The sequence below is a fragment of the Tympanuchus pallidicinctus genome, unplaced genomic scaffold, assembly GCF_026119805.1.
Source record: "Tympanuchus pallidicinctus isolate F22 unplaced genomic scaffold, pur_lepc_1.0 scaffold41, whole genome shotgun sequence".
NCBI lineage: Eukaryota > Metazoa > Chordata > Aves > Galliformes > Phasianidae > Tympanuchus > Tympanuchus pallidicinctus.
Window position 1 is genome coordinate 1,061,160 of NW_026294760.1, and position 24,456 is coordinate 1,085,615.

At 57.4% G+C, this 24,456-nt stretch overlaps 1 protein-coding gene across 5 annotated transcripts; it reads left to right on the top strand.

Moving 5' to 3' along the window:
• Window positions 1–2,670: 2,670 nt before the first annotated feature.
• Window positions 2,671–24,031, top strand: TACC1 (transforming acidic coiled-coil containing protein 1). Of its 5 annotated transcripts, none has more exons than XM_052701870.1 (15): window positions 2,671–2,882; window positions 4,471–4,543; window positions 10,719–10,941; window positions 14,142–15,084; window positions 16,272–16,307; window positions 18,015–18,075; window positions 18,200–18,398; window positions 19,209–19,261; window positions 20,498–20,632; window positions 20,723–20,799; window positions 21,133–21,176; window positions 21,253–21,413; window positions 21,552–21,658; window positions 21,873–21,993; window positions 22,170–24,031. In XM_052701870.1, the coding sequence occupies exons 3-15, from the start codon at window positions 10,770–10,772 to the stop codon at window positions 22,236–22,238; spliced, it is 2,178 nt and encodes a 725-aa protein (XP_052557830.1). In that variant the 5' UTR covers window positions 2,671–2,882; window positions 4,471–4,543; window positions 10,719–10,769; the 3' UTR covers window positions 22,239–24,031. The 5 variants fall into 5 exon arrangements, with proteins under 5 accessions (XP_052557830.1, XP_052557829.1, XP_052557831.1 ...); XM_052701869.1 differs by lacking the exon at window positions 2,671–2,882 and adding an exon at window positions 3,451–3,469 and having other exon boundaries at window positions 10,841–10,941; XM_052701868.1 differs by lacking the exons at window positions 2,671–2,882; window positions 4,471–4,543 and having other exon boundaries at window positions 10,435–10,941; window positions 14,142–14,786; window positions 14,892–15,084.
• The last annotated feature ends 425 nt before the right edge of the window (window positions 24,032–24,456 follow it).

A 24,456-nucleotide genomic window follows, 5' to 3' on the forward strand; every position in this document is an offset into this window, starting at 1 on the left:
CAGAGATGTGTAACGTGGGGAAGGACAGCTGTGGGCCAACTGGGTGAGCAGGCAATGACCTCCTTTCTAGAAGGACCTCAGCCTGTGCCAAAATTGCACCAGCAGAGCTGAAGGATTGCTACACAGACACTGAGGAGGAGCCCAGGTGCAATCACAGACACTGAGGAGCTTCAAGGATCAGAGGTGGGTTGGGAATTGTGCTGGAGGGATTTGGGGAGCGAGTTGTCAGTGGGGCTGATCTGTCTTCTCCCACATATCTCAGTTATCAGATGCAGAACATCATCAGCACACAGAACAGAACCATGCAACCTTTGCTTTGCCACCTTCCTCTGCAGGATGCAGAGTGCTGTGCCTGCAGCCAGGTGCCTCCCAGTGCTGCTTGCAGGCTGTGGCTGCTTGTATTTACGTTGTGAAAAAGCTGTGATCAAAACAGTTTTCCCTTTTTTCTCCTGGCTGGGAATTTCGTGTGGGTGTGTAAAGCTGTGTGTAAATCTGCTCCTTTCGCAGACAGATGGAGCTGGTTGTGCTTGGCTGCCCTGGCTCTGCTTGGCATTGAGGTTTCCCTGAGCTGGAGGCGGTTGCTCCCTGCTCCTGGGGTGCATCCTTACCAATGCACACAGCTTCCCAGGCTGCAGAATCACCTCCAGGGGTGCAGCCCAAGCCTTTCAGAAGCAGCAATAGGTTTTAGCACGCTCTGTGCACGCGTGCTGGGTATCACCTGCAGCCCTTTGCAGCATCCCAACAGCTCTGCTGCTCCCTGCACCTTCCCAGTGAGCACAGCATCCCCAGCTCTGCTCCAGCACCCGCTCCCCCAGGGAGGCACAGCTCAGAAGGAAACGTAAATTAAACCCACGCAAAAACCAACTTAATTATCAGGGAATAAAGATCCCATTATTCTCCCTGCCCTGAAGCGAGAAAAAAGCAAATTCTCTCATTTCCTTCCTAAAGCCAAAGGAGGGTGGGAGAGATTTACACAAGCGGCACGAAGGGCGCAGGAGCAGAACCTGCATTGCTCTGCATCTGCTCTGCCCCGAGGAGGGGACAGCAGAGCTGGGACTGAGCTGCCTGCTTGGGCACCCCCATGGTTGCACCATGAAGCAATCCATCCCATAATGATGCCATCAGCAGTGCTGTGCCACAGCAGCAGGAGCTGCCCTGGATAGCAGAGATGCTGCGACAGCATTCAGGCCGAGGGAACAGGAACCCACCTGGGGGGTGAAAATAACCACCCTGTGGGCAGAACGGGTGCTTTGGGAACAAAACCAGCTGAAACCAGGCTTTTTTTGGCAGCACAACAGTTGGGTCTTAAACAAGACATTTTAAATTTACCCCGCGAGCCAAAAGGAGTTGTAATTTGAATATACAGCATGGTACATTCCTCGGAAATTGATCATAAAGCTCTGCTAAAACGCAGGCAGGGCCTGAGTAAAATAAATATTTTTGCTTCCAGAGAAGTGAAAGGTCTGGGCAGAGCATTGATTTTGTAATATTTTTAGCAGGTGATTCATTGAAGAGGGGAAAAAAATACCCAGGGCAGCTGAAGGCAGCAATGGCTCTTTGTGTGCTATGGGGCTGGTAGCAGTGCAGGCTGTGAGCACAGCTCTGCTCCAGCAATCTCAGGCTGCTGCAGCTCCTGCAGTGGCACTGAGGTTCCTTTTTGGGTGTTGTTTGCCCCTAGCAGCCCTCTTGACCATGCTGGAGCTTGGTGGGCATCGTTGGTGGCCACTGCCATTGGGTTCCATTGGTGGCCAAGGGAAAAGTGTGGCTTGCAGCTCGCTGCTTGTGGCACACAGACACCTGCTGCTGGCTACAAAACCCAACTGAGAGCCGCATCTGGAGCCCATCCAGGCAGCAGCGCCTTCTCCAGGATATCATTTGGCACGCAGAGCCTGCAGCCTGAAAGGATGATGAAGGGGAGCAAGGGGACGAGACGCAGAGTTAAAAGGAGGGTCTGGAAGCTGTGATCCTCTCCTTGGTGGAGAATCAGAGCAGCCCCAGATGCAGTGCTGTCACCAGGCAGTGGATGCTGCCTTCCATTGTGCTTTGTACTCCGGTCTGGTCCCAACATGCTCCCAGCTGGCCGCCTGTTCAGCCTGGATCCAAACCCCCCAGAGCAGCAGATACTCATTCATTGTAATCGGAGAGTTGGAAGAACTCCATGGCCCAACACAAATTGAGTGCTGAGAGACTGAATAATAAGGAAGAGCTCTTAACAGAGCACCCAGGATGCACGATGCCAAAGGTGCTGCCCCTAACTGCTGCCCTGAGAACCTGCATCCAGCCCCACTCGTGGGTGCTTTGTGGGCTGGCCAGCTGGGCTGTGCTCACATCAATGTAACCCTGGTGGCCTGGGGGTCCCTGTGCCTGCAGTGCTGGTCCTGCTCTCACTGCAGTGCTCAGCAGAGGAGCAAACACACAGCGCAGCACTCAGAGTGCTCTGCAGCAGGAACGACATGCATTGCCTCTGCTCACCTGGAAAACCTGATTCCCCTGATAGACATCTGCCACAGTGCAGCTCTGCCTGGATCGTGAACCACATGTGGAGTTTTATTGTGCTCCGAATGCCAATTATTTCAGGTACTCCCGGAGCAATCTTTACCTCAAATGATGCAATAGGAGAACTGGAACTAAGCAGGGATTATATTTGGTGATTGCTATAAATCTGCTTTTATTACAGGCTTTCCTGTCAATGTGCCACTCAGCCCTGCTGCTCTGGGTTTGACTGACACTCCGTGGTCCTTCCCATTCGTGCTTGGGGCTGCCCCTTGGAAAACAACCGGCAACATCGAGGTTGCAACTGGAGGGTTGTGTTTCCGACCGATTTGCAAGGCTTGGGGAAGCGCTGAGATTTGCATCGTTCTGCAACAGCCGGGATCAAAAAGGTGCAGCACTGAAATGTGAGGGGTTTTGGAGCAACCTGCAAAGCAGCTGAGGAGGGAACGGAGCTGGCAGCTATAGAAGACTGAATTGCTCGGCGCGTTGAGCAATTAAGCCAAGCTGAACGGGGCAAGCGTGAACAAAGTGGTGGGGAAATCGCTGCGGCACAAAGCTGAGCTCACTGACCGCGTTGTGGTGAGGGGGCACAATAAGGGTCAATTAAGCTCCCACCGCACCGCCTGGCAGAGGGAATTAAGTGCCAATTTTCTGCACTGCTGCAAAGGCAGAGCGTTAAAATGATAAATAACGGGAAGCTTCAGCTGAAAAGAAGGAGCGAGTTGGGAGATGAGGGTTTGAGGCTGCCCTGAGCACCACTGCCCTCTGGAGCAGCCGCAGCGCCCTCCACAGCCAAACCCATAGGGATGGCTGGGCGGAAGCTCGCAGAGCCACGGCTGCTGGGCTGCTCTGCTTAGCGCGCCCCGATGCTTAGCTTTTGCCTCCGGCTCATCGGGAAGCTCATTTTTCGCCCGTAGGTGGGATGCTGCAGCCCTCAGAGCGTGGTGAAGGAGCAGAGCCCTTCCTTCTGACCGAGGTACCCACGCTGTGCTCGGGGTCAGCCGGTGCAGGCAGAGCTCCCGTTAGGGCGGACGGCTCCTGGGCTCTCATACGTGTGCGTGGCACAGCTCTGCTCGTGGAGCTTCCCGACCTCCTCCTGCTTTTTGCAGCAGGTGGGCATGCAGAAGGCTGCTTTCATTCTTATTGCCACGCGGGGTCTGCGCAGCTGCTGCGGGTCGTGTGGATTTGGGAACGAGCAACGGGCCGGGAAAGCAAACCGCGGTCCGTTTGTGGAGGTTCCCGAGCTGAGCAGAGCTCTTCCCCTCTCAACGCTACTCTTTCCGAGCTGAAATGGCCGCTGCCTCCCGCATTGCTGCTCCTGGCGCTCCCTCTGCAGGGAGCACAGAGGCAACGAGGCCGCATCCAGCTCCGCTCGGCAGCAGCCACGCACCGGCGCTCGGAGTGCGATGGAAGTGATTTCCGTTCGTGTGTGTGCAGCGCTGAACCCCGGCCTTTTGGGCTTTCTGGGACCAGGCCGTAATTTGGACGAACTGGAGACTGCGAAACCCTCTCATGGGTCTGTAGAACGGGGGGAGGTGAGGTTTGCCCCCAGGGAGGGCAGGAGCTGGCCGGGATGGGGTGCGGGATGCAGGGATGCTCTCCTGATGGAGCTCAGCAAACTCAGCGCTCCCTCCATGCCGCAGCTCCGGAGCTGCAGCTCCTGCACTCTGTAAGCAGGGAGGTTCCCTCCCCGTCAGGGGCCAGGCTGCCAAATTCCAGCCAAGAGCACATTTTTACAGCATGACAGCAGTGAGGCCCGGCACGGGATGCAGGCGGGAGGGCCACGGCTGTGCCATGCGTGGATGGTTCACCCAGCACTGCCTGCCCCTCCGTTTTCCTCTCTCTGTTTGGGGGAGGCACTCCAGATATTACAAAACATCCTTTTTCCTTTCGCTCAGGGTGCGCCGAGGTCCCCTGACTCCTCCTGGTCCTCCCCACCCCGTCCATCCCCTTCCTTCCTTTGTGCTCCTTTTCCAGGCAGAGGTTTTCTGAGGAGCTCCAGGACAGGTGGCAGAAAGTGACGGCGCCTGGACGGATCTGTGCTGGAAAGGTAGGAAGGAGAAGGGCGCTGAGAGCTGCGAGCTTGGCAGCAGGATGGAGGGAGAGGAAGCAAGGAAGGAGCGAGGTGTCCCCGGACAGCCATGGTGCAGAGCTGGTCCCCAGCAGCCCCTTGTGGCTGCACGCCTTACTGCCCGCTCTCGTGGTGCTCCCACGTTCTCTGCATGCTCTCAGTGTTGTGGCTCTGTTTACGTTGCTAAGGAGAAGTTGTGTGAGCTCTCTAGGATGCTGCGTGCCGGCATGGGCACGTCGGGCTTCGTGCTGCACGCCAAGCTGGGTGACCGGCTGCTGCTTTGGGAACCTCGGTGATGCTCTCGGAGCTCTCATCTCTGAGAAAGCTGCTGCATGAGGAGGATGGCTTGGGCACAGCAGCACTGCAGCGGGGCTGCAGAAGTGGGGACCCGCATGTCGGGCACCTTGCAGCCCAGTGCTGAGGCTCCGGGTGGCTTTGAGGCGGTGCTGTTGCGATGGGAGGCATCAAGGAAGCATTTAAACACAGCCGTGTGACCGCCGCAGCTCTGAGTCACAGTCCTTGGACTCCAATGGAATTCTGCCCTGGGGTGGCAGCGAGGGCTTCCCGTGCCTCTTTCCCAGGAAAAATAGAAATTTCCATGGCATGGTAAAGCTGATTATTCCCATCTGCTGTCCCTCAGACAGCAACCAACCAACAGAGCCGAGCACGCAGGGCGGGCACAGCACCCGCCGTGGGCTATGGGGACGAGCAGGGGGTTGTGGTGTGCATCGCCGTGGACACATGGGGTTCTGATGCCTTCCTGCAGCTCAGGCACGCCGGCACCAGGGCGGTCAGGCTGGTCGGGAAGCTTTGTTTTCATCCAAGGAAGGTTTTGTGTTGTTGTTTTTTTTTAATAGTTTTCTTTCCTTCCTTTCCTTCCTTTTCCTTCCTTAGGAAGGTGAGAGCTTGCAAGGGTGTCGACACTTTTCTTGCATAAAAAATAACGCAACCCCTCCAAAAAAAAATTATATGATGAATATGTGAGTTTTTCTCAGGACTCCATGGGCGTTGGGAGCTCGGGCTGCGGCTGCGACCCGGCGGTGCTGTGCTGAGGATGCTGTGCTGAGTCCCAGCAATGCTGCCCTGAGGTCCGGGCTGCGCGGTTCTGAGAACCGAAGGCAAATCGTGTGGTTGCACGGAAAGAAAAAAGGAGTCAGACTGACTGACAGACAGACAGGAGCCGTAGGAAACGCGAGGGGCAGATTCCTACCGGCGCCTGGTCGGATGCCGGAGCTCCAGCTGCGGGTTGCCAGCTCCGGGTCCGCCTGCGGTGCGGTGCCGAGCGGAGCCGTGCCGTCCACTCCCCCGCGGAGGCGGGGACGCCGTCGGGGCCGGGACAACGCGGCGGCAGCTCGGCTCGACCCGGCCCGGTTCTGCCCCAAACGTCCCGGTGCTGCGGTTCTGCTATGGGGGCGGCTCAGAGCCAGAAGTTGCGGGAGGGATCCGCCGAACGCCGGTGAGTGCGGGACCGGGGGATCGGGAGAACCGGACCGGAACCGGGCAGCAGCTCCAGGAGCTGGGAATCCAAACTGCAAAGCTAAGGGGTAGAGTTTGGGTTGGAAACAACAGAGCGAGAGGAAACTGAGCGTGGAGTGAGTGAGCGAAAAGGCTTTTCTTTGCCTTCCCTCTTCTCTCCCTCCGTTCAGAGTTCCTGACAAAACAAACAGTTTCCCGTTTGTTGTCAGCACGTTGAGTTTTTCGGGCTGCAGCCCAGCCCTGCATGGCATAAATCACAGCGCGAGGAGCCGTAAAAACAACAAGAAGGTGCGGGGTTTGGAGCTGGAAGCGTCCCTGGTGGCAACCGGGAGTGCTGTGAGTTACCAACGGAGTTTGGGAGCTGGGAACAAAAGGAAAACACGTTAACTGTGATCAATAGGAAAACCGAGGACGTTTAGCTTGAAATCAACCCGAATTCTTAATGGAGCACAGAAATGTTGGCTCCCAGTGAGACGCACAAATAACGGCGGCTGGGAGGTTTGCTGCTGATCTGCTGAGCTGGAAGGCTCTGATGGACCCCAGGAGGGCCTGAGGTGCTGCAGGTGTGTGGGGAGAACCTGCCCTGCTCTGCTTTGCTCTGGAGCTGTGCCCGGCTGTACGGAGCAGGTGCCCCCTGCTGCTCTTCTGAATGTTTGCAAACATTCCTCTGTTTGCGAGCACCCGCTCGGACAAGAAGAAAAACAACTTCAACGGGGAGAAACCAGCATGTTCTGTCCTCTGTCCGCCGCGCAGCCCTGCCCAGTGTTTCCTTGTGTTGTTTTCCTGAGTTAGAAGTTGTTCCTAGGCAGAAAAACCCAAGGCTGGGTTCTTCAATCCAAGGGTGCAGCTGTGCTCCGTGCAGCAATGTGGAGATGCTGCCCAGGTTTCACAATATTTCCAGCTCTGAACTAAAATCCAGCAGCCTGACAACCCCCCCCATAAGAGCATTCTACCACGTAGCATGGATGTTTTTAGCAAGGGGGTTGAGAAGGGAGCAACAAAGCCAGGCAATGAAGGAAGGTGTCTGTGCAGCATCCGTGCGAAATCACAGATGGAGCTCTCACGTTTCAGGGCTGTTTCTATTGAGTTGTTTTGCCTGAGCTCACGTCCACACGGCTGGGATCAGCGAGATTAAAGCCGTGCTCACTGTTTGTAAAACACAGGATGAGCAACGTGCTCATTTTTTTTTTGCCTCGCTCCTTTTGAAAGCAGCCACAAATGCCTGCCCTCATTGGCCTGACAGCTGCGTGGTGGGGAAGGACAGCTGAGGCCGGGGGGCTGCTGGTGCTGTCAGGCTCATGGGTGACAGTTGTGTCCTTCGCTGCTATTTTTACAGAGCTATTTTGGTGGAATGTGGAGCGATGGGACAGAAACCTGGGGCTGCTGCAACCCTGATTGATTGCTCTTTTTCCCTCTGCCTGCCTTTTCCCAAGGCCCTTTCTGATTTAGGCAGAGACGAAGCTCTCCCTGGCTGTTCTCCCAGCCCGGGTAGGTGAGCTGCAGATGGGAATCATCAGCACTGATCTCTTCAGCATCACTGCACAGGTCAGGGAACACATTATGAAACCTCTTCTCCTCTTGCTGGGATACATAAAGCTTTGGGTAGTTTCCTTTGTTCCCCAAATTTGCATTTTCACAAGGTAATGGCTTAGAATAATCCGTGCTGAGCCCAGGTGGGGGTGACAGCAGTGACACAGGCACTGTGTGCACAGTTTGCCTCATGCTGCTGGGAGCTGCTGGCAGCTCTGTTTGGAGCAGGTCAGCATCCCTTGCAGAGATGTTGGCTGTGCCAGGCAGCTTTTGGCAGCCTGAGCCATCGGTGTGACCGAAGCAGTCAGGTTATCTCCTCAGCAAATGATTTGCAGTCGGTGCTGCTGCCAGGCTGGGTTGGGCGCCAAGCTGAAAAACGCCACTGGAGGCGATTTCAGAATTGCTCGTTGCAGACAGCAGGTGGAAGCAGGCTCTGCTCGTTAACTGCTCCCAATGAACCGCCGTCTGGCTGACCCCGCTCCTGCTCCTTCCCCTTTGAGGCCACTGGGAGCGGGGCCGGCTCTGTGCGTTGCTGCACAATGGAAGGATGCTGCTGATTTCCTCCATTGGAAGCTGCTGGTTTCCTCCCACGCAACAAGTGGGCGCTGCAGCAGCCGCATCTGTGCCACGGCTGATGCAGATCCCTGTGGCAGAGGCTTTGTGCTCCCTCTGCCAGCATCCAAACCCGCTGCTGCTCCTCTGCCCTTTGCGTTTCTGTTTGCTCCGTGGCGTCCCTGCAACTGTGAGCTGCTCTATGGAGCAGCAGTGCTGTCACTCCAGTGGAGTCTTTTGGGTCAGCAGCGATCTGTGAAGTGACTGATGGGAAGGGGAGAGGGAGGAGGAGGAGCTGAGGCTGCTGCAGAGTGCCGTGCACACGCTGGAGAGCTCGTTATGTAAAATTCATCTGCAGAAATCAGCCCTGCCACTTCAGATGGGGGGAAGTGGCTGCGTGTTTCTGCTCGGCGCAAGCGTAGGCAAGAGGATGTTGAGGTTCTGCTGCTTCAGCCTCTTGTTTTTCTGCAGATGAGCTTCGCTAAGTGCCGCAGACCTCTGGCAGCTGAGTGCTTTGCACAGGGCAGAGTTCTGCAGGGCTCAGTGCCCCCGGGTTGCTGTGATGTGGAAGTCAGTGGCTGGGCATGTGGCTGCTCTGCCTCATCTGGGTTGGCACCACCAGATCTGCCAAAGATGGGGGAAATTTGGAAAGGTTTAGTAAGGGGGTAAGAGCCTTTTTTTGACAGGGTGGAAGCCTGAAAGAAAGGGTCCCCATAGGGAGGTTATTTGAGAAGCTGCATGGTGAGGAATGAGGCCCACGGACAGAGACTGGTGACACAGAGGCAGCCAGACCAGTCCATCCTGGTGCAGAGCCCCTGCCCACCTGAGGCACTCCTGGCACAGGGAGCTGATGATTCACAGAGCACAGAATGGAGGTCTTGGCCTGGCCTGTGAGCACTTTGGGTGGTTAAAGAGGGTTGGCTGTGTTTCTCTGCAATGGGTCGGGCTGGTTGTGCAGCCAGACAGTTCTGCCCTTCACCAGCTCAGCCCCAAGGGGTGCAGGGGATGCAGCCCGGGCACGCAGCCCCGCTGTGCAGTGTCAGCACCTCTAACAGATCTGCTGCCATACCACGGCCATTCCCTGCAGTGCTTTGGATGCTGTAGCAGTAACACTGTGCTCCACTCTCTAGCAAGGGAGTGGGAGGGAACGGGTTTGGGAATGAGCCCTGTTTAGGGTGCAGGTTCCCAAGGGAGGCCCGGGAGGCAGTGCTGCTTTCAGCAGGGACTGTTTGCTGTTATTTTTAAACAATACTTACATAAATAAAGAAACAAACTCGCCGCCATGGAAGGATGCACCTCGAGACGGGGCTGGCGAGCTCGGCGTTTCCCCTGGAGAACGGGAGGGCAGGTGTTTCCCTCCATCCCCGTGTTCCCAGCACCCCGGGTAGCGGTGTCCTCCCCTCCACCCCCTTCACCCGACCCCCTGTGCCGATGGGAGCAGCGCTCCGTGGTGGGGGGGGGGGGGGGAATTTGGCACCTCGGCCGGAGCCGCCGTGCTGAGCGCAGGTGCAGCGCAGGTAAACCGTGCGGTTTCATGGCTCCTACCTTCCACGGGGAGGGGGGGGGGGGGTCTCTTGGCGGAACACCCCGAATCCCCGCAGGGTGCCGGGGAACCGGGCTGTGGACACCGAGCGATGCTCCCCCCAGCGCCCCCCTCCCGAGTCGCCGCAGCCGCGGGCGGATCGGGGTCGGAGTGGGAACGCGGCAGGGAACCAACCGCCTCCTCCTCTCCGCAGCGGGGCGGGCGGCGGAGGAGCTCCGTTCGTCCCCCCCGCCCACCCTTCCCTCCCCCCCAAGGGCCGCTCCCTCGGTCGGCGTCGCCGGGGGGTTGTGCGAGGCGGCGGGGCGGAGGCGGCCGCTCTCCCCGCGGCAGTAGTACGGTCCGGGGAGGGCCCCGCGCCGGGCGGCGGCGGCGATGCGGGAGGCGGCGGCGGGGGCCGGGCCGGAGCGGCCGTACTGAACCCGGCGGGGATCGGCGATGGCGTTCAGCGCCTGGCAGCTGCTGTCGCCGGTACAGTGGGCCAGGTGGACGTGGTCGGCGGTGCGCGGAGGGGGCGGCCCCGACGGGGAGGATGGAGGGGTCGGGGGAGACGCCGAGGAGGAGATCAAATCGCTGGGTTTCAGGCAAGTACACCGCGCCCCGGGGACGGGCGGCCGCGGGTTTATGCGTGTGCAATGCGGGGCCGGCGGCTCCCGATCCCCGGCTCCTCTCCGGTCCCCGGCTCCTCTCCGGTCCCCGCTCTCCGCTCGCTGCCTCGCATCGTATCGGTCCGCAGCCGGCCCCGCTGCTTCGGGAGCCGGGGGGGGGGAGGGAGGGTGCATGGCTGAGCCGGAGCTGCTCGAGAACGGTGAGCGCTGTGCTCCCAGCTGAGGTGCTGGTGCGTGCATCGAGGTGCTGGTGTGTGCATCAAGCCTTCCCAAACACATCCCACAGCAGCCCCCTAAGCCATAAAGAAGATGCCTCTGGGTTGCAGTGTTCTCAGAGGTCAGTGGTGACTGCTCGGGGTGACCCAGATGAAGGCAATGCTGGGGCACAGGGGTGCACAGGGGATGCTCTCAATGTTGTTTTACTTGCTCTCCCTTTTCCGTTTGCTAGCGTGGCCCTGCTGGACAGGAGCGTGGCAGCCGCAGGAGCCGGTCTGGCTGGATGTGTAGGCAGCGATTCCCAGCTAGCCTTGAAAGTGGTAATTCCTCACTCTTTTCCCCCCCCCTCGGCAGCTCGGACTCCGAAGGTAATTATGAGACCCCCGAAGCAGAAACGCCGACCTGCTCAGCACTAAAGGAGCCCAGCGAGCTGCAGCCCGAGGCCGGGACCAGAGGTAAGGGGTGAGAGCGCACCTCTGGCTCACGGCTTTCTGCTCTGGGTGCAGAAAAGCAGGGTGGGGTCAAGGAGAAGTCTCTTGGTTTGAATAATGCCTGCCACATTTTTTGTGGTTAATGGCCTGAATGGTTCAAATGCCAGCACTTGGGGCTGTGTGAGCTCTGCTGTTCTCTAGTGTGGGTTAAACGCTGAATTTACCCAATCCTGCTAGGTTGGGAAGGGGTGACACTGCAGGAGCGGAGGAGTTGGCTTGGCCCCCCCTTGGCTCATTGCCTGGGCAGTGCAAAATTATCATCGGGCTGTGCTGTAACCACTGGTCACACCCTGCTGTGTCCCCATGCTGAGATAAGCAGCGTTATGGAGCACCGAGGCTGTGCCTGGGGGTGATGGGTTGATGTCCCAAGCGCTCCCTGCTCTCTCCCAGCTGCCCTCACTGCTGCTCTGTGGCTTGCATTGCTGGGCTTGTAGCAGCAAGCTGGAGAGGTGCAGAGGTATCCCCACTCCTCCCTTGGTCCTGGGTGCCATCCCCAAGGAGAGGTTCCTTTGCCTTGGTGGAGAGAGCGTCTGGTTTGTGCTTCTGGTAATCTCATCTCTCAAAGTAATCCTTCCCTTTAAGAAGGGATAGAGGCATCTTTAGTTTGGAGGATAATGGCTAAGGAGGAAAGATAAAAGCTTTCCTAGGAAATTCCCCTTGCAGGTGTCTCGGTCATTCCTGCAAAAGCTGCTGTGCGTTGCTGTGGATCTCTGTGTTTGTGCCAATCCCCGTTCCGTGCACAATGGCCGCAGTGCCATGGGGCTGAGGGCGATGCTCTGCCTCACATGATGGAGGCCGCAGTTCTGTCCTGAAGTTCTCTTTCAATCATCTGCCAGGAGGGGATTTTCTTCTGTGCAAGGAAATGAGCAGAAGCAGCAAATATGGAGCGCTGTTAGTGCAGAGCAGCGCTGTCAGCCCGCGCTGCTGCTCCCCTGGTGCGGGGCACGTGTTATCCGGTGCGCTGCTGCTCCTTTGCCGGTATGCTAATTCTTAACAGAAAGGATTTAAAAATAGCCCGATGTCTGCAAAACAAAAGCGGAAAAGCCGAAAGAGGAAAGAGGCCGTTAGCAACGTAAAGCACGGCCCAGATATCCTGTCCTCGGCCGAGGGAGGGATGCGTGACTCATCCGCGCACAAAAAGCGAGGGGCGACCCCAGGGCTGCGCGCAGTGCGGGCGGAGGATCGCAGCGTGGGATGGAGGGGGCTGCTGGGTTCTGCTGCTTCGCTCAGCTCTGCGGATAGACGCAGCCAAAATGTCACGGGCGCACAAAGCAGCCGTAACTGCGGGTTCTGTCCTCCCTGTGCGTTTTTCTTCGGAGAGCCTAAGATCTCCATGGTCACTGCGTAGCGTTGGCAGAACGACGCGGCGCCCGGTGCAGCAGGAGGGCACGGAGGCGTTTGCACGGGGCTGGAAATGCTCCGGGGAGCTGCACCGTGTGCAGCCTCTCTGCTTTTGGGCTCACGGCCACGGTTCTGAGCGATGGCCGCGTCCCTTCTTCTCCCCGCCCCGAGGACATCCGCAGGAATGGGGAGAGGTGGTTTTGTCTGCTGCTTGTTATTCAAGACGTAATTATTGCTTGGGCTGGAAACCAGGATGGGCTCCGTCTGTGAGAACCCGATGGGAACGCAGCGCTTTTAAAGGGCGCCTTCTGTCCCCGCTTTGAAGTCTGTGCTTCTGCCCAGGGGTGTCTCAGTGAGGTTAAAACATCGGAGCAGCGCAGCGAGAGCATGATGCAGTGTTCCTACAGGTCTGTGGGGGAGGCTTTTAGGGCGGGAGGGCCTGGCAGGGCTCTCAGAGTGCTTTCTGGCTGCACTCCAAGTACATCTTTCCTTTTTTTTTTACCGGGTTTGTGTTCACCGATGCGTTCTGTGGGGCAGCACAGCGGCCGCCTCCATCCGGACGGAGAGTTTTGCAGTCTCAGGCACAGCAGCCCCTCGTGATTCATCCCCATGGCTTTTAGCATCCCGGAGATCAGTGGTGCAAACCTCCAGCCGTCAGCTGAGTCAGGGCTGCTGGCTGTGTGTGCTGGACTCGCCCATATTCGCTCTGCTTTCCTGCCAGCCCGTGCCTCGCTCGGATGCCCCTGAACTGCAGGGGTGATGCTGGCTGTGCTCCTATACCGGCTCTGGGTGTAGCTTTCAGGATGCCCCGGTGGATAAGGAGCTTCCCCATCCCCTGACAGCAACGAAAAGATTAAACAGTAAAAGGATTTAGAGGAAGGGATTGGAGTAATAGTGATTAAGTCATGGAGCGGGATTTGTGATTAAGGAACCCCGGCAGCAGAGCGGTGCTGGGTGGGATCTCTGCGGGGATGCAGGCAGTGTGGGGCTGAGCTTTGAAAGGCAGCTCCCTCTCTCCAATCCCAACCCGTGCTCCCGGGCTCTGCTTTGCTCTCCCTCCTGCCCCAGCACTGCTTGCATGCACAGCTTTTGCTCTCCATCACACCGATGCACCGCAGCGACATTTTGTGAGCAGGAGCACCAACCTCATGCAGCTGCTGTGAACAGTCGGTGTTTCACCCCATGCCAGCCGTGTGTCTCTGGTGGTGGTGGAGCAGTGCAGATCTCCAGCGTGGCCGAAGGTCGTGGGGCAGCTCTGCTCTGCCTGCTGGGCACCCGCAGCCCCGTGCCAGCCCCCAGCTCCCCTCTGCTGCCCATAATATGCTTCTTCATTAAGTGCAGAGTCTCATTCCTGTTCACCCCAGGGCTTAATCATGTTTCGTGGTGTCACGCTTCCCTGAATTTGTCCTGGTGACGTGTGACACCCACCCAGGTAGTTGCTGGTGGGATGGTTTGTGCTCTGCAGTTGGTCCTGGCTGTTCAGTGGCGTTGGCATTACAAAGGCCCTCTGGAGCTGGTGACACTCTGGGGGGGGGAGCAGGCGGCAGGGAAGGGGGAGGACATAAATGGAGATGTTGGTGGTGTGATGTGCGCTGGCACGGTGCAGCACAGCGCAATGCCTCCCGCGGGGCTCCCCTGCACCCTCTACTTTATGCACAATTCCCTGCTCTGCGTTCACGAGCTTTGAGTTTTAAGGTTCCTGAAGCCAGAGATCAGCGGGGATCCTGGCAGCACGGGAGGGCATTCCCATAAGAACACAGTCCTGGGGCAGGGATGAGGGGGGAGAAGGAGGCAGGCTCTGATGCGCTGCTTTCTCTTTGCAGGGTTCAGCGGCCATGGGGAGCTGCAGGGAGGGGAGCAGCACCATGAAGAGGAGGCTCAGCCCGAGGTCGGGGCCTCTCCAGCCCACATGGGGACCGAAAGTGGCCCTGAAGACTCTGCTGTGACACAGCTGCCGGTTGAAGCCCGGCCACTGGTGCCCCATGTGGGTGCAGCCGGGTGTGAGCTGGTCATGTCAGGAGGGGACACAGCTGATGATGGTTTGGGGCTGACAGAGCCAGAAAGGGATGCTCTGGTGCAGGAGAGCTCACCCTGTCAGCTCCAGAAGGGAAAGCTGCCTTCCCAAGGGAGCAAAGGAGGGGAAAGCACAGAGCCTGCACCCAGTGAGGAGCCTTCAGTGCCTCTGGCCTCAGACCCTGAGCAGTACAAAGAAGCTGACAGTTCTGTCATGGCAGAGGGCTGCACGCTGCAGAGCTGCCCGCCGGCCCCCCATTGCCTCCAACTGAGTGAGCCAGAGGGGGACCTGGGCCCCCAACCTCCAGGGCAGCTCCCAAAAGCTGAAGTTGATGCCACAGAAGGTGGAGATGGTGTGGAGACGCGGAGAGCCTCGCCGAGGAGGGCCAGCAGGATCCCGGCCAGCAAGCTGACACCCAAGAGGCACAGGAGGCCCATAGAGGACACAGAGAAAGGTCCCCAGGGCCCCCCCAAGGCCTCCCCTGCACCGTGGGACAGCCCTGAGCTCGGTCCCTTTAGTGGCAGCTCAGCATTGCAACACTCGCCTGCTCTCCCCAAAGGCTCTTACCAGTTCGACCCCAATAACTTTGACTCCGTGGATCCATTTAAGCCCACCAAGACCCTCACCAGCACCACCGACTGCTGCCCCACGGCCGACAACAGCCTGAATGAGATCCTGGAGTCCCAGACGCTGGAGGATGAGCTGGGGAAAAGCAGAGGCTCCCCACAGAAGGCCAAATCGCGTCTGATAACGTGAGTGTGGAGCACGGCCAGCTCCTTCCTCCCATGCCCGGGGCTCCCGCGTTCCTCTACGCCCATCCTGTTGCAATGTGCCACCTCAGTCCTGCTGCCCCACCACCCAGGAGTGGATGGGATGAGCAGGGTGGGCTCACGGAGCGGTGCTCAGACGCTGCTGGGACATTTGTGCACTGCTGCTGAGCTTCCCTTTTTGCAACAGGGGGAGAGGATGGAGGTTAACAGGTGGATGGTTGTTACTTCTATGGCACTGCACAGGTGGTGGGACCTTGTCCCTTCCCAAACTATTCCAGGGCATGCGGGAATCTGTGCATATTTAGCTCCTGAAGCTAAATTTCAAACCTATTTCAAACCCTGCTGTAAATGCTGATGTTTCATAACGCCTGTGGGGGGGGAGGCAGCATTGCCCTCCTCCTCAGGGAGCAGGTTTAATCACAAACCTCCTATTTCCTATCACAAATGTCCTGCAAATCGTGCCTGGGCAGCGCTGTCTCGGCCTGGATCTCAGCTCCTGAGGCTGTCAGATGTGAAGTAGCAGCTGCTGGGACAGGATTGGCTCCGTGTGCCCACTGTGGGTCTCTGGGCACGCAGTGGGGCAGAGGGAAGACTGTGAGAGGGAGGAATTGCCCAGCCACTATCGGGTCCTTCCAGCACCATTGCGCTCAGTGCTGTTGATTGAAACCAGTTGGAAGCAGTAAGAGGAAATCAGCTTAAAAGGGGAAATTTTAGCAGCACTGAGGTTGTGGCTGGTTTGACAGTAAGAAAAAACCGAGCTGTCACCCTGCAGATGGGAGCTCCAGTTTTACAGACTGCAGATAACACCTAGCGGGCAGAGCCAAGGGCAGGGGGGGGATCTTCCTCTTAGCAATGCCATGCAAAGGTTGATGCAGACTCCTGAAGGACCTGCGTTGCTGTGTGACCCCAGGGCAGGAGCAGCCGTGGATGGGAGAGCTGGAAGGTCTCAGCCCCTTTGCGTTATCCCAGGAGCTGGGGCAGTGCTCGGTCTCATCCCACCTCTGCTAATAGCAAACTCAGAATCCCTTGTCTGTGTGCTCCTCCCCCAGAGCTTGAGCTGTGCGACTCAGTGTGTTTCTCCAGATGAGAGCAGTACTCAGGTCTTTTCACACGCTTTTCTTCTCTCCATCTGTCTGTCTCTCTTTCCTGTCTATTCTTGGGTGCCTCAGGACTACTGAACAAGTGAAATTTCTCTGTTTTCTGTTGTAAGTACTCTCTTCTGCCTTTCTTTCCTCTTTCCCTTTGCTTCTGTTCTCTGGGTGTGTGTTGGCCCACCCGTTTTCCATGGCATGGACCCCATCCCGTGCAGCTTTGCCTTGCGGGTGCTGCAGCCATGAGCTGCACTGCAGGCTGTGCCCCTGCTTGCTGCAGCAGCATGCCGACCCGCCGTGCATTCTGATGGTATAAAAACTAATGACAGCACCGTGAGGGCCTGGCTTCCAGCTCCTTACAGGGAGATTTCAACCCCAAAAGGGCAGGGTGTCCTTTAACCCTCCCCATGGCAAATCCCATGGAGGCAGCTGCTGCAGAGGGGCGGGCTGGGAGGCAGAGGCTAGAGACGGTCCCTGGGCTGTCACTGTCTCATGTGAGGGCACCCACAGCGTGCTGGGCTTATCCCTCATCTTATGTCATCCACCCGAATGCCCTTCTTGTTCTGCTTAGTGCCAGCTGCCATATGCACGAGAGCTTGGCTCAAGCACTGACATCTGTGTCACGGCTGCAGGCTGATGGGCCTTTTTGCAGCGTGGTTTTGAGCTGTGGCTGCTTGGCTCCATCACTTTGAGTTACAGAGCTGCTGTCTTGGCACTGGGGGAGATCAAAGCAGGTACTGGGCAGTGTGGGAACAGCATCCCAGAAGGTGGTGCAGGGCAGAGAGCTGCAGGTGAACTGCTTGCATTAGGGTGTGCTATTCAGAAATAGAGCCAAGGGTGAACTTTATCTGATACAGATGTGCATGGCAGCCTGCAGATGTTCCGTACCACATTGCTCGTGCTCTGCTGGAGCATGTGTGGGTTGAAGCAGGCAGAAAGAGAATTCCTCAACCCAAGGGTTGTCCTGCTGCAAATCTGCTCTGACCTCTGCATGGCTGCAGCTCTGATGTGGGGCTGGAAATGCGTCCCCCCCCCCACGTCATGTCAGCACTGGTTTTGGTGGCACAGACCTGGTGCTGCGTGCACCCTCCTCTTGGGGATCTGTGAGCATCCCTGCGCTGCCTGCAGCCGATTCAGGACACCAGCACCACACATTGGGATGGGGTTGTGTCTGCAGTCCTGCACAGCCACTGGAATGGGACATTTGGGAACGTGGGGTGAAAGCCCTTGGAAGAGGCACCAGCCGTGCATCACTGCAGGAGCAACCTGAGCTCAGCCTTCAGCCCTCCTCAAGGCTTTCCTCCTCCAGACAGTGTTTGCAGCACTCACCTGTGAGCACAGCAGGGCTCTGCCCAGCTGCTCAGACCTACAGAGGTGTGGGGTGCTGCCATGTGGGCAGGGACAGGGCAGCACTGCCTGCAAGTGCCCTTTCTGCAGAAGATCAGCGTGCATCAGATGTGACACCGTTGGCACTGGACATGCAGGCGAGGTGCAGCAAAGGAACCCTTCATCATCACGTCCTCTCTCGCCGTCAGCACCTCGGGTGCTTCTTTCTGTGCTCCCTCCCTCCAATAGCAATAAACATCTCAAAGACAAACCCGATCGTTCTGTAGCTGTGTGTTTTGTTTGCTTGTTCCTTCGGCTCCTTCCAGAACTCACTCTGTCCCCCAAGTAACTCACTGGTGAGTGGTTTTGCTGCGGGTGCAATGCTGGTGCTGGGGCTGCCTCCCCCTGCTTGGGCTGTCCTGCACGCACCCCCACTGTCCTCTCCTTGGCCTCCTTGAGCACCAGGTTCATGTGTTCATTTCCCTCTGTCTGCAGGAGCAGCTGCAAAGTGAAGCAGTACGAGACGCCGGCGCTGGTGCTGGATGGCTGCACTCAGGTAGGTGGGAGCAGGCAGGGGGTGCTGAGCATCCTGAGCTCCCTGCTGCCCAGCTGCATGGCCCAGCTCTGATCCCCCAAGCTCATCTCTGCCCTGCTAACCCTTGCATGCCTTGATCCTGCAGGATGAGGGAACGCTGATCTCTGAAATCCCAGACATTGCTGCTAGGGATGGACGTGCCACCGATGAGGAGAAGCTGGCATCCACCTCCTGCACACAGAAAGCGGCCGGGCTGGAGAAGAAGGGAGAGCCTGAGGATGACCTGGAGTACTTTGAGTGCTCCAACGTCCCCGTGCCAGCGGTGAAGCCCGGTGTGGAGACAGGTAGGGAGCACCTCACTGCCCCTGGCTGTGGCTGTGCCCTGTATTGCTTGTCTGCATTATGGAAAAATCAGCGTGCTCTTTATATTCAGCCTGGAGCCTCCTGGCTTTAGAAAACCCTACGTCCCCTTCCCTGCCCTGCTGAGCTCCCAAAATGCACTGACCTCAGTAATAAGAACACAAATGCAGAGTCAGGGCTGTTGCTGAAAGCTCTCATCCTGCTCTGGTTTTGCTCCTGGTGCATCCTATCGGCACACACTGCCAGCTAATAGAGAGCTCCAGGTCACTGCTGAAGCCCACACTGCTGCTCCTGCTGTCTGTCTCCTATGTAATTATCTGCTGTGACCAATCTATTAAAAAATAATTAAAAGCCAGGCAACGTGGCACTTAATCGATAGCGGAGTTATAGGTGCAAACAGCAGAAATGGCCTCGTGGAGGGCTTGCAGCTGGTCATCCATCAGTTCCTCTGAATGCTGTTCAGAGCTGCAGAGCTCTGAGAGAGGACGGCAGCACTTGGTCTCAACGGGGAGGGATTCCATAACTGCCCATTTCTGGGCATCTCTGCTACCTGGGCATCGTTGGTGTGGCAGCTGTGGGGTCAGACAGGGGCTGGGCTGCCACCAGAGGGGAGTATTGGCTGCAGCTGCAGCAGAGATGCGAGATGTGTTCTCCCCTGAAGGGCAGGAGCAGGGTATAAAGCCTTCTTGAGGTTGGTCAGACCACGCTGTACATCTCTGCATCCCAGTGAAGCTGCACGTGCTGCCAGGGTCTCATTTTCTAGCTGCTAAAACGTTTTATTTCTCCGTCTCCAGGCTTTGAGGAGATCTCCAAGCATACAGACAAGGACAGATCTGTTGCCTTCCCTGTGAGTGCCGCATGCTTCCCCCTCTCTGCCCACCTTGGGCTGGCTCTGCTGGGGCTGCTGCATGGCTGTGGGGCTGATGGTGGTGGTGGGGGGGGGGGGGGGGGGGAGGGGGTAGAGGAGGGGCTGTGCCAGCAGAGCTGCCCCAACAAGGAGCTGACAAGCAGGTGATGAGATTAGCAACATCAGCGAAATCAGCACCTCTGAGACAGATTTAATTGCACTAAGCCTCACAAGGACACCGGGCAAAGTGAACCTTGTGTTTGGTGTTGCTGAGGCTGCCCCTGTGGGTCGGGCTGTGGGGCAGGCAGAGCTGCACAGCTGCTTTGCGTGGTGCTGCAGGAAGGTGCTGAGGGGCTGAGGCTGTGTGGACCCTGGGTTGTGGCCTGAGGTGGTTGCCCATGGCTCCATCATGTGTGGATCTGAGCAGTGGCAGAGGAGGAGGAGGAGGAGGAGGAGGAGGAAGGGGGAGGAGGGGAGAGGGAGAGGAGGGGAGAGGGAGAGGAGAGGAGAGCAGTGGCAGAGGAGGAGGAGGAGGAAGGGGGAGGAAGGGGGAGGAGAGGAGAGGAGAGGAGAGGAGAGGAGAGGAGAGGAGAGGAGAGGAGAGGAGAGGAGAGGAGAGGAGAGGAGAGGAGAGGAGAGGAGAGGAGAGGAGAGGAGAGGAGAGGAGAGGAGAGGAGAGGAGAGGAGAGGAGAGGAGAGGAGAGGAGAGGAGAGGAGAGGAGAGGAGAGGAGAGGAGAGGAGAGGAGAGGAGAGGAGAGGAGAGGAGAGGAGAGGAGAGGAGAGGAGAGGAGAGGAGGCTTCAGTTTCCAAAACACTGCAGAACCAGGCTGCCTTCTCCCAGCACTTTGCTATTTATGGCCTTGCTGCCTGTTTCCAAGGAGATGGCTGCGATGGGCTGCACTTCTGTGGAGACAGTGAAGGGAGGAAGAGGCTGTGAGAGCCGTGCAGCATAGGAGCACTTTGCTGGGCACATTCACCCGTGGGATCCCAACACCCCCCAACCCCGTATGTAGCCCCCACCCCCATTGTGCAGCCCTAGCTGTTTCAATGCCAAACACAGAGCAGAGCAAAGTGACGTTGGATGGGAGCATGTCTGCCCCTCCCAAGGTGAGCCCCCGCTCTGCCTCTTTTTTGGGTTGCAAACCCAGGGGACGGCGAGGGGGTGACCTCAAATGTGGGAACCAGGGAGAAAAGATGAGCCACGCACAACACCCAGCTGGGTGATTCCCCTGCAGGGTCATCCCGGGCTGTGCCTGGCAGACAAACCCCCCACAGCCATCATCAGTGGCAGCAAAAGCGACAGCCCTCTGGACAGCATCTGCCTGAGTGCCTCTGAGAAGGCAGCTGTGCTCACACTCATCCGGGAGGAGGTAAAAAGTGGGGGCTGCTCTGCAGGGGGGAAGGGGGGTGGGCACAACGGGTCTGCAGGTGGAGCAAGGTCTCATTCTGCTGCTCCCCAGATAATCACAAAGGAGATCGAAGCCAGTGAGTGGAAGAAGAAGTACGAGGAGAGTCGTCAGGAGGTCCTGGAGATGAGGTGGGATCCCACCCCGGTGGGATGCTGTGCTCAATGTTTCCCCCTGGTGGGCTGTGAGGCCGTGATGGGGTGACACAGTTCCCCTTTGCTGGGATGGCACAAGTCTCAAGGCATGTCTGCTTTGTGCCTGTGCTGCGTTGAGCCTGCAGTTTGTTTGTGGCAGGGATGAAATCCCATGAACTGCGGCTGGAGGGGGGTCTGGGAGCAGCAGCGGGGGGTTCCCAGGCTGTTACAGCACTGGGGCCCAGGGCTGTGTGCTGGAGCAGAGCTGTGGGCATTTATGCCTGCAGAAACTGCTGTTTCCTACCTGCTTTTGTTCTCATTTTGTTGCAGGAAAATTGTGGCTGAGTACGAGAAAACCATTGCCCAGATGATAGGTGAGGTCCCAGTGCTGCAGGGCAGGGCGGTGCTGTCTGTGCTCAGTCACTGCATCCTTCTTTGTTCCCCTCACAGAGGATGAGCAGAGGACAAATATGACCTCCCAAAAGAACCTGCAGCAGCTCACCATGGAGAAGGAGCAGGCGTTGGCAGATCTCAACTCGGTGGAGAGGTCCCTGTCAGATCTGTTCAGGAGATATGAAAACCTGAAGGGTGTCCTGGAAGGCTTTAAGAAGGTCCTGATCCCGGTGTTCTCCCCATCCCTGTGGCTGTGGGGTGCATTGCCCCCACCCTGTCCTGTGCAGATCTGTGGTGGCATCAGAGCAGCACGTTGTGCTCTGCCCCAGTGCAGATGGCTGTACTTTGTTTTCCAGAACGAAGAAGCCCTGAAGAAGTGTGCTCAGGATTATTTAAACCGTGTCAAGCAAGAGGAGCAGCGATACCAGGCCCTGAAGGTCCACGCAGAGGAGAAGTTGGACAAGTAAGAGCTGGGAGGTGCAGGAGGATGGGCAGCAGATGCCTGGCCCTGAGTAATGAGCAGTCACCTCCGTACAGCAGGAGGAAAATCACCTCTGATGCGTGCCATTCTGTGAGGTCCCTTCCAACCCTGGCCATTCTGTGATGTTGCAGAGCTCCCACCCCATCACCTGCAGAGCACCCAACCCGTAACTGTGGTCCCATTTCTCCCCATGCAGAGCCAACGAGGAGATCGCCCAGGTGCGAACCAAGGCCAAAGCAGAGAGCGCAGCTCTGCATGCGGGGCTGCGAAAGGAGCAGATGAAAGTGGAGTCCCTGGAGAGAGCCCTGCAGCAGAAGGTAACGTGCCCACATTCAGCACACAGGTGATGCTCTGTGCTTCCAATTCGATGCCCTGCTGATGCTGGAGCTGTGTCCTATGAGTTTTTGGGACCGGAAAGTGTCCCAAAGGATCAGGGGAATGGGATCATAAGGGGAATGAGGAAGGATGAGCCATGGATCTGCTTCCCTTCCAGAACCAGGAGATCGAGGAGCTGACCAAGATCTGCGACGAGCTGATTGCAAAGCTGGGCAGGGCAGACTGAGCTCACCGCCCCAGCGCTCCGCACCCGGCTGCTTTTCTCCTACCTTCGAGCACTTTGCCTTATTATTACCCCCGGAGCGACCCTGCCGAAAGCACAGCGTGGCTGCTGCACCCCCAGGTGTGAGGGCAGCCATCCCCACGTGTTGTCACTGCCCTCACGTGCTGCATCTCACAGCCCCAAGGCACACGTGGTGCGTTGTTCAGAGCGCTGGGGAAGGGGCTCTGCTCGGAGCTCCTTTCCCCACTCGGCACGGCGAGGCACAGAGCAGCAGTCACTCTCTGGGTCTTGCTCTGCTGTCACCAATTCCCCTGCAGCACTGCATAATAAGGGAAGCAAACAAAGCCGGCCTTTACAAAGGCAGATCCAGGCAGCGTTTCCACGCGGGCTGCCTGCTGCTTTTTGGAGGTGGTTACCTCTTGGTGAGCCCAGAAGAAGTGCTGAGGCTGAGGCTCCTTCCCTCACCACTCACAGACAGCCCTGAGGTGTCAGATAAGGGAAATAAACGCTGTTGGACTGTTTCCTACCTAGCCTAGCTAAAACCTTAGCAAACCTTTTTGCTGCTACCTTTTTGTAAAAGAATGGAGCTGTCCTCCTTCTATTTTCTAACCCCTGTGTTCCGCATGCAGTGCAGACATCTGTTAAAGCAGAGCCATACACCGGAGATATATTTTATTATGTATAGAAAGGATTTATGACACGGGCACATGCAGGGGTCCCCACCCGCTCCCACCCACCCAAAAAGGGGCTGATGGCTGCTGCTGTGCCCCTGCAGGGTTGTGTTGAACGTTCACTGTTTTGCACAGCTGACAGAAAGGAAAAATCCTTTTTTTTCACCCTCTTTTCTTTCCACTGCTGGGGAGCCAAAGTGCCAACCAACCGCATCCCACTGCAGCACGGCTCCCCTCCCCAGCACCGGGGTGGCTGCAGGCTGGCACCACTCTCTTCTCTTATCCTCCCACTCGTTGTGCTCTATAGCAGCCCTCCCAGCCCCAACGTGGCTGTGGGGTGGCTGTGGCATCCAGGAGCGATGCCAGCAGCACAGCCAGCTCAAAAATCCTTGGTGATGCACACGCGTTGCTTCCCAAAACCACGCGGAGCACCCGGAGCGCTGAGCTCCTCCTGCAGCACTGAGCTGTGGGGAGGCAGAGCAGGGATGTGACGTGGCAGCATCCTCACACTGCTCTGCTCTGCTGTCCCACGGCCACTCTGCTGCTGCCTCCATCTGTGCCTCTCAGCACGCACGTACAATCTGGGCAAAGATTCCTAAGGAATGATTTATTAACTATAATATGGTTATAGTTGCACATATATAAATATATGCATACAGGCCGTAGTTATCTATAACAGAAGGCGTATTTTAAGCTCACTGCTGCACCCCCCCAGCGCTGCAGCACGGCTGGGGGTCACCTTTCCTGCAGCAGCAGTGATGTGCTGTGATGCTGCGATGCCCCTTTCAGCAGCAGAGTGCCCGTGAGCGCGGCGTTGCTGTGTGTAGATCTTCTGTCTGCAGTGAAGTGCCAATGAGTGCCCACCCTGATTGCTCTCTGCTTCCACTGCATCCCTCCATCCTCCCCCCTTTGTGCTGACTACTACCAGGACCGCTTTGTACACCACACATCACTGCCATCAGCATCGATTTTGTACGTGCCGTTATTTCCCTTTTATATGTCAGGTAAATATTTGTAAGAGTTATACTCACACAAAGGAGATTATGATGATGATTACTAATATATTTTTTTTTTTCCTTCCATATTTCATTGCCTGAGTAAAAATAGTGTTTATCACTCTTGAAAGGTTTCGTGCTGTTTGTAAGGCTGGTGAGGGGCTTGGGAGGATTTATGTCATGGGAAGGGCCTGATTCTGCCTCATGGGTGTGGATGGGGTTGGGGTTGGGACTGGGGCTGGGTAAGGGTTAGAGGAGCAGAGTGCAGCCCTGGGGATGGATTTGGGGCTGGGTTATGGGTAGAGGAGCAGAGAGCAGCCCTGGGGATGAATTTGGGGCTGGGTTATGGGTAGAGGAGCAGAGTGCAGCCCTGGGGATGGATTTTGGGCTGGGTTAAGGGTAGAGGAGCAGAGAGCAGCCCTGGGGATGGATTTGGGGCTGAGTTATGGGTAGAGGAGCAGAGTGTAGCCTTGGGGATGGATTTGGGGCTGGGTTAAGGGTAGAGGAGCAGAGAGCAGCCCTGGGGATGGATTTGGGGCTGAGTTATGGGTAGAG